This window comes from Mesitornis unicolor, unplaced genomic scaffold, assembly GCF_000695765.1.
Source record: "Mesitornis unicolor isolate BGI_N332 unplaced genomic scaffold, ASM69576v1 scaffold36838, whole genome shotgun sequence".
Taxonomy (NCBI): Eukaryota; Metazoa; Chordata; class Aves; order Mesitornithiformes; family Mesitornithidae; genus Mesitornis; species Mesitornis unicolor.
The window spans coordinates 1-7,902 of record NW_010200431.1 but is presented as its reverse complement, the minus strand read 5'-3'; the positions used below and the strand labels follow the sequence as shown (position 1 = coordinate 7,902).

Below are 7,902 nucleotides of genomic sequence, written 5' to 3'. Positions count from 1 at the left end.
GGCGCTGACAGCCCCGGGTGCCCCCCTTCCCCTCTCCTTTGCCCAGGTGGCAGCTCTAAGGTTTCACCCTCCCGCAGCTGAGCCAAGGAGCCGCTGGGGAGCCCCTTGGCTGCGAGGGACGTGTATTTAGGTCTCACAGATGCACCCCGAGGTTCCCCGGGCGCTGGGAGCGGGGATCATGCGCAGTGCGGACGCTGGCGGGCGGCAGAGCTGCGGGAGCGAGGACCTGGTGTGAAGCAGAGGATGGAGGGCGGCAGCGCTGGCTCTGCAGTGAGTATCCACAGCTCGAACACGGGAACCACGGCCCCTGGGAATCACTGACTCCTGTGTTTGCACCTTTCCCACCCAGGGGTTTTGTTGGCTGGGAATACCTGCCCGGTTTGCTCGGTTTGGGCTCTGGTGTGTTTGAATCAATGAGGTTTCAGCTGTGTATGGGTTTAACTTTGTTAAGATGTGTTGCTTTTCTGGTGGGATGGATCTGGAAGTTGCACATTACCAAAAAAGCTCAGACTCAGAGGGTCCAGGAGCCCGCTCCTTCTGCAGCTGTAGCACATAAACCAGGGGTGTTTATTGGATTTCTCTGTGTGCTTCAGAGGACTGAGAAAGATCATTTTTTAAAGTGTGGTTGAAACTCTACTATTGAGAGCACGTTCTTTCTGCTTTCCAAAAATGACTTTATGTGCCATTGAGTTAAACTGAATTGTTTCAGTGTAAGGATGAAAGTGAATTTTAACCACACCGCTACAAGTCCCACTTGTAAAGTGCCAAGCTCTTTTCTCCAAGTAACAGCTCGGTCTGCATGGAGAACGTGGTACCAAGAAAATAAAACACAACCAAATACCTGCAGGGGCATGGAAGGAGGGTGGATCCGCACGGGGTCTGTTTCCCCTGCTGGTGATATCCTGGGAATTTCTGCTATAAACCAGGATAATTTCATTTGCTGCTGGAGCCCCTGCTCGGGGAAAGCTTTGCTGGGATGTCTGATCTGAAACCAGCGCGGTGGGGTAACAGTGACGTCCTCCCAGGCTGCTGCCGTGCTCTGGCAGCCCTGCGCTCCAAGCCAATCAGTTTGCACTGAGATCTGTGTCCCGAGCGGGAAGTGCATTTTATGGTGAGGAATCACCAGCAGAAGGTTGGTGTTAACTCCTTTCCTTCCTTTCCCTCTGCTCCCAGGCCAGGAGGGCAGCAGGACACCTCCCAGCCCCATCCACCACCTTCTGGATCATCCTCTCCGTTGCCCTGGTTTTGGCAGTTGTTGGCATCAGCGTCACGGGAGTGCTCGGCTTCTCCCCCAGCTCTGCCCAGGTAAGGGGTCCTGATGTGGGCAGGAGATGTCCCCACGCCCACAGCCCTAATTTGTGTCTGCAGCAGTGTCCATGGGGGAGGAACGGGCTGAGGTTGGGGATGGCGTGGGCCAGTTACCCCATCGCAGGCAGAAGGGCAGGAAGGGGCCGGCAGCGCTGCAGGCAGCGACGATGCTGCAACAGCCCAGGGCTGCTTCAATTAGAGAAGCCTCAGCGCACCACTTGTAAATGCAGCCCAGAGCCGGTGCTGTGCAAGCAGGCGCGTCCCAACACAGGGAGGGACCTGTGGGACCCCAGCACTGGGTCGGGGTGGGAGATGCTGCTCACAGCCACCGCACAGCAATGGTTGGTGCTGCCGCCCTCTCTCTGTGCCCAGGCCGGCTCCCAGCTCGTCCGGCTGACGCCGCAGGGGCAGCAAGAGCCGCTGAGGAACCAGACAGCCCTGGTGGACAGGTCCAGGAACACCGTCACCTACTACGTCACCTCGCAGAGCAACCGCAGCGCCGCGGTGCTGTACGACAGCAGGAACGTGAGTGTGTCGCGATGACTGGGATAACGACCTGTGTCGTTGGAGGAGCCCAGGCTGCTGGGCTGGGAGCAGATGTAGACCAGCAAAAACATCAACCACAGGACAAGTCACACAGCAGCTGTGTGGGGCCTTTCTCTGCGCCTTTAGTTAGGAAGGAGAACGCAGGGCAAAAGGGGAAATGTCCGTTCTGGGGCTGTTCAGACAGCCCCAGGTGCGTGCTGCTGTAACGGGGCATGGTTTATCTCGCAGGGCTATGTGTGCTACAAGCCAGCGGAGCAGCGCGTGTGCTACCTGCGGAGGATGGACGCCTGGGACCAGACCCTACAGATCAACGCGTCCGAGCAGACGGTGAGCAGCTCATTTTTGGGTTTGTGTTGCAGCGGTGGCTCCTGCCCATCAGCATCCCAAGCGTGGCTGAACGAGGGCAGGGGCTCCCACAGCCGGGGGTAGCAGCAGCAGCCCCCAGTTCTGTGCAATTTGGCTTGGGGAGGGCTGGGCTGGAGCCTTGTGCAGGAGCTGGGCTCTGCCTGGCAGTGCTGGGCTGACAGCAGCAGCTCCTGGTTTTACCGATATCTTACCTGGTGAGAAAGGGCAGGGATGCAGCGGGGAAGGGGGTCAAGTCCCGCAGCGGTGAATAGCAGGGCTCTCGCAGGACCCGCTCCCACTGGGTTCTGTTACCTGCTCAGAAATCTGGGCAACAAAACACAAAGGGGGTTTGTTAATGATTCACTGGGAAGAGGTGGAGGAAATCCTGTACGCAGACCCTCTGAACAGAACTGTAATGGATGCGTGGGCAGGGGGCGGATTCTGTTGCAAGGAGACAGAAGGCCCCGTTTTTGTGTGCCCCTGCCATCTGCTCTCCAGTTCCTCGGGGGCTCCTGGGGGCTCCTTGTCCCCAGCTCCCACTCAGCCGGGATGCAACGGGCAGCGTTTAACCCAGAGCAGCGTAGGGATGCAGTACCCACGAGAGAAAATGGGGTGCGAGGAGGAGAAAGCATCTGCCAGGCTGTGGGGCTCCTGCATGGAAGGAAGAGCTGGTGGTGCCAACCATTAAAACCATCGCCCCTTGCCCTGTCACTGCAGGATAAACTAAAAAGCACTAACAGGGACGTTCCTTTCAGGCCAGTCAGCTCCTGCACCACAACAACCAGACCCAGTTCTACCGCGAGTTCCTGGGCATCCTGGCGGGGGAAGAGGTGGACGCCGAGAGCCTGGGGGAGGCCGTCCAGACCCTGTGTGAGCACACCTCCATCTTCTGGGTCCGGAGAGGGGAGGGTAAGTTGAGTTGTGCGTGTCCCTTGGCAGAAGAGGGAAGCACGATTGTCTCTATGCGTTTAAGAGATCTGTTTCTATCCATTTGAGATTCATTTCTATACATCCCTGCTGCACAAAAGCTGCTGCCCGCTTCCCCAGGCAGCGCTGCCTGCTCACAGCACCACAGAGCAGTCCCCTCTGAGGCTGCTGAACACTTCTCACCTTCCTCACCAGCAGAGCTTGCTTCTGTTCTCCTGCTCCAGCTTTAATGAGAAAGGTCATTCCCTGAGGCTTTCCCTCATCTGGCTCCCCAGGGACTGCAGCAGCAGCAGCACAGCAGCAGCCCTCACCCTGCTCTGTCCTCGCTCATTTTCAGGTCCGGGGAAGCAGCGGCTGATCTACCTTTGCATCGACATCTGTTTTCCCAGCAACATTTGTGTCTCTATCTGCTTCTATTACCTCCCCGAGTAAGTCCTGCGGCCGCGGATGCCCTCTCGCTGCCCTACATACTTGAACTGGGTTCCTGGAAAGCCTCTGGTTTCAGCAAGGAAGGTAACAGCCACACCATTCCCCAAAGCTCCCTGCTGATTTCACGCTGCGGTTCAGGGGAGTTTAGAAGAAAAGAACAGGGCTCTGCTCGGTGCAGACACTTGATTTGCAGCCGCGCTCCAGGGCTGCATCGTGTACGTAGGAATTAGCAGATCCTAGAGGAATCACGAGTGTTTCACGGCTCCCTGCCCTGTTATCGCATTTGTTGGGGGTGGTTGGTTTTAGAAGGGTGCAGTCTGTGAAATACACTCTGAATAAAGGGATTGCAAACCAAGAAAACAGCCGCCTTTCCTCTCTCTGCTCAGCCTCTCCCATCACTTAGAAACGCAGATTTATTTCTCTTTTCCTACTTTGGGGTACAAGGACATCTCAAAGCTGCTGCCACAGGGAGTCCTCCAGCTGAACCCCATCCCCTCAGCAGGATGTGCCTCCCTCTGCCCTTCCCTTTTGGCCACGGGGCCTCTCTCAGAGGTCACACACATTTGGGTGAGGATCTGCTCGGAGCTGAACCTGATCTCAGCCCAGGCAGACGCAGCTGCTGCTGCCAGAGCCCCCTCCATGCGGGGAGGGGATGGGCACCGGTGCAAGTCCCGGGCTGCAGTGAGGGAAGGGAAACCACAGAGGTCCTGTCCCTGCCACGCGTGGCCGTCACCCCAGGACGCTGTCGTTGAAAGCCAGGCAGACGACCGCTTTCTGGTGGCCGCTGTATTCCCTCTTGATCTCCCCCGTCTCCACACACCAAAGTCTGGCCAAGTTATCGGAGGAGGCTGGAACAGAAAGGGGAGAGGAGTGGGATACATTGCATTACCCTTTACACCTTATTATTATAAGAGACTTTCCCCTTGCTTCATTCAACGCCGTTATCAGGGCTGTGCAGAGCAAGCAGCTTGCTGCTTTTCTGTGTTATGTGAGGTTTTAACTAGGAGAGAAGTTACTGTGGAAACCACAACCTGTGTGTTCTGAAGGTACTATCACACTACAAGCAGCATTGCTACCAGGTGAAATAACCCTCTCCCAGAGGGATCATCTCTCCAGTTTAAACTGCAGCACAGACTGCACTGGGGGTGCCAGGCTGGGCGCTCTCCCCTCACACATGCAGGGCCACGGGGGTTTGGCAAGGTCCCACTAAACCACGAGGCCCTGTGGTGGTGCAGGGGCCCAGGGCAGGGGTGCAGCAGAGCCTCACCCGTGACGATGTACTGCGAGTCCCCGGAGAAGGCGCAGTCCCACATCCAGCCCCGGGACGTTTCCCCTGGGTTATTGCTCTTAATGCTCAGCTCGGTCATCAGGGCGAAGTTTGAGGTCCTCCAGATCTTGCAGGTCTGATCTGCAGAACACGTAGCCAAAAGCCTGCAAGGGAGAGACACACGAGGACAAACGTCATCAGTGACACTGCACACCTAAGGGCTCTGGTTAATGTGGGCCTGGAACAGCAACGACCTGGAGACCTGCTCTTGCTGTAAGCACATTTCTTTACACCTACACCATCGGCTTTATGAGACTGGAGCTGAACAGACTTGGCGAAGGAGAACGTCACATTCACCACTTTGCTCCCAGAGAGCAGCAACTGGATCCCAGCTGCAGGAACAGCTCACGGCTGCAGAGCCTGACCATGGAGCACGAGGCTGGGACACCACCACCACCCCAGTCCCAGTGCGTCCCCTGCCTCCTGTCCACAGCTGGAGGCACATCTGGTCTCTGCCCACACTCACGTGGAGTCGGGGCTGAACTTGCACTGCAGGGCGTAGCGGTTGTGCGCCGGGATCTTGGTCTTGGGGATCAGCTGCGTCACCTCCTCCCCGATGCCGCCCGTCAGGTTCCAGACGTAGCAGTTTCCCTGTGGCGAGAGGGGGGATCTGTGTTGGGGTGGTGGGGGTCACCCATCCCCGAGCAGCCTGGACTTCCTGCGCCCCCACCATGGCACAGCAAAGTCAGAGCAGCAGAGAGACAGCCATAAACCCACGGCTGAGGCCATCGGAGCTCACCGAGCTGTTGACAGCCGCCATGTAGCTGGCATCGGGGTCGATGTGAACCGAATTGACGGAGACTTCGGGCTCTGGAATCAGCTGCTCGTTGTGGTCGGTCTTCAGGTCCCAGATGTGAATGGCCCCGCTCTGATCACCCACAATCAGCTCTGCCTGCAAGAAAACCGCAGCCTCGTCTCTCTGAGGAGCACCCCGCAAGCTGCAGCCTCCAGGCAGTGCCCGTGCAGCACCACGTGGAGCCTTGCTCTGGTTTTAATCATCAGGGCCCTGTTCTGCCTAATTACTCCCCAGCGTGGGGCTGTTGCAGAGCTGCTGGCCGCCGAGAGCAAGCGGGGCACTCGTCTCGCATTACACTGCAAAAAAAAGGCTGTTTACCTTTCCAGAAGTGTTTGCTAATTTTATAAATGCCAGAGCAGGCAGCAGCTGCCTGATTTCCAGCTACCGCAGCCGCAGAAGCCAAATGATTTTCAGCACGTCTGAGGAGCGGGCATTAAGATGCGAGTTGGCCAGCGAACAACCGAAGCACTCAAGAGTACAGATACCTGCAAACCCAATCCTAAATGGGCTTTTCTCTCTCTCTCTCCCCGTCTCGGGGGAAGGACAAGAGCCAGCTGAAGGGCAGGACTCCTGGCTCCCATCCCGCGCTCAGAGCAGAGGACAATGCTGGCGGCTCTCCACCCAAACCAGGGCTTTTAGCACAGCCCTGAGCTGCCCAGGATTTCAGCAGAATCCCCAGAGGAGCTCAGGTCATCGGGCACGGCTGATCCCAGACCTGTAAGCACAGCTCGTTTCTGGGGAGGACGATCACTGAACCATCTCTCGACAGCTTCAGCAGACCGCACAGCGCGGGGGCGTCTCACGGACGCCTCCAACCTCAGCCCCCTCTCAGCAGCCACGCAAGCGATGGCTGGAGCTGTCACAGCTTCACCCAGGCCCTGAGAAATCCCTCTTGGATAACGGGATCAGCATCGCTGCAGCGGGGAACTGCACAGCCATGAAGCTACGGGAATAAATGGTGCCACCTTCGGAGTAATCAACTGTGCTCTGCTCACAACCCAATGCTTCCACAGCTCAGCAGCATCTTGGTTAGCGATTAGTTCACAAGCAAGATCTATGCACAACAGTATTTGTTTTAACTGGTACGTTCTCACAGCACTGACACTACAGGAGGGTCAGCAGCATCCTGATAAAGCCTGGTCCAAAAACTCAATCTCAAATCTGGTCTGAAATTCCAGACTTGCGAAATGAAACCTTTGCAAAAGCAAAGAGACGTTTCTATTACTCAGCTTTTTAAAAGGTTTGCACTGCCGGGGCTGCAACCAAACCCTGCAGGACTGCGAACACCAAATGGAGCAGACGAGTTATTAACGCTGCAGTGATCCGGATCGATTTCACCGCCGTTCCCTCTACGGCACTGCCCTGTTTCCCCAGCCATCCCTGTTTATCACCAGCTTCTCAACCCACTGGTGAATCTCCAGCAAATTTGACCCAAGTCCTGAAGATAAGGGGGGGCCACAGGCCCAGAGATGCTTTTTTTTGGCAGCGCTGCCACTCTCAATCTTCCCAGCCCAACCCACACCACCAGTTCCTTCCCACCACATCCCCTTGGCTGTGTCCATGGGGTTACAGCCTCTGTTCCTGCACTGACCCAAAGCTCAGTGATGGAGCACCAGGACAGGAGGCCTGGGTGTGCGAAGGTGGCTGCTGCTCGTCCAGCAATGCCACCAAGAGCTCATGTGTCTGTGTCACCCATCCCTGCCAGCCCCCAGGTCTTTTGCTGCATCCGCCAGTATAAACCACTGCAACCGCTCAGGTTTACCTGGAGGAGCCTTAGCAAAGCAGGAGCCGGTGCTCACCTGGTTGGGGTGCAGGCAGACGCAGTTGATGGGAGCGTTCACCTGGAAAATCCGCTGACACTGGAGGTTACGAGACCTGCAACAAAACAGGGAGGAAGGAGCGGGTTTAGGAGCGGGCAGGCAGCCCTCCTGCCCCCGTGGTGCTGCCGGAGGGAGGGAACCGTGGCCGCTGCCCACCTCAGGTCCCAGATCCGGGCCATGCAGTCCTCCCCACCCGTGTACATCCAGCGGCCGTCCTCGTGGAAGCCCACCGAGGTGATGTTCTTGCTGACGCCGTCGTAGTTGATGACGGGGTTGGGGTTGTTGGAGTTGAGGTCGTACATGCGGATGTGCTGGTAGCCTGCGGTGACCACCGGGCAGACGGTGACCGACGCGTCCCCACCCGTGCCCGGTGTCACCCGGGGCCAGGAGGGGGGGGCTCACCT

At 57.4% G+C, this 7,902-nt stretch overlaps 2 protein-coding genes across 2 annotated transcripts; one reads left to right on the top strand and one right to left on the bottom strand.

Moving 5' to 3' along the window:
• The first annotated feature begins 139 nt into the window (after nucleotides 1-139).
• On the top strand, nucleotides 140-3,558 carry BRICD5 (BRICHOS domain containing 5). The gene is made up of 6 exons (XM_010189759.1): nucleotides 140-229; nucleotides 1,174-1,305; nucleotides 1,681-1,833; nucleotides 2,083-2,181; nucleotides 2,955-3,108; nucleotides 3,464-3,558. The coding sequence occupies exons 1-6, from the start codon at nucleotides 140-142 to the stop codon at nucleotides 3,556-3,558; spliced, it is 723 nt and encodes a 240-aa protein (XP_010188061.1).
• Nucleotides 3,559-4,284: 726 nt separating this feature from the next.
• On the bottom strand, nucleotides 4,285-7,815 carry MLST8 (MTOR associated protein, LST8 homolog (S. cerevisiae)). Its single transcript, XM_010189758.1, has 6 exons — nucleotides 7,655-7,815; nucleotides 7,478-7,553; nucleotides 5,622-5,774; nucleotides 5,349-5,473; nucleotides 4,823-4,986; nucleotides 4,285-4,403 (listed from the first exon to the last, which is right to left on the bottom strand). The coding sequence occupies exons 1-6, from the start codon at nucleotides 7,798-7,800 to the stop codon at nucleotides 4,285-4,287; spliced, it is 783 nt and encodes a 260-aa protein (XP_010188060.1). The 5' UTR covers nucleotides 7,801-7,815.
• Nucleotides 7,816-7,902: the final 87 nt, after the last annotated feature.

Coding starts and splice junctions, on each gene's coding strand:
- BRICD5 (XM_010189759.1), top strand. CDS start 140: ATGCACCCCGAGGTTCCCCGGGCGCTGGGAGCGGGGATCATGCGCAGT. Junction 1,306..1,680: donor TCTCCCCCAGCTCTGCCCAG/GTAAGGGGTCCT, acceptor CTCTGTGCCCAG/GCCGGCTCCCAGCTCGTCCG. Junction 1,834..2,082: donor TGCTGTACGACAGCAGGAAC/GTGAGTGTGTCG, acceptor TTTATCTCGCAG/GGCTATGTGTGCTACAAGCC.
- MLST8 (XM_010189758.1), bottom strand. CDS start 7,800: ATGTACGACCTCAACTCCAACAACCCCAACCCCGTCATCAACTACGAC. Junction 7,554..7,654: donor GCCCGGATCTGGGACCTGAG/GTGGGCAGCGGC, acceptor GTTTTGTTGCAG/GTCTCGTAACCTCCAGTGTC. Junction 5,474..5,621: donor TGGCGGCTGTCAACAGCTCG/GTGAGCTCCGAT, acceptor CTCTCGCCACAG/GGAAACTGCTACGTCTGGAA.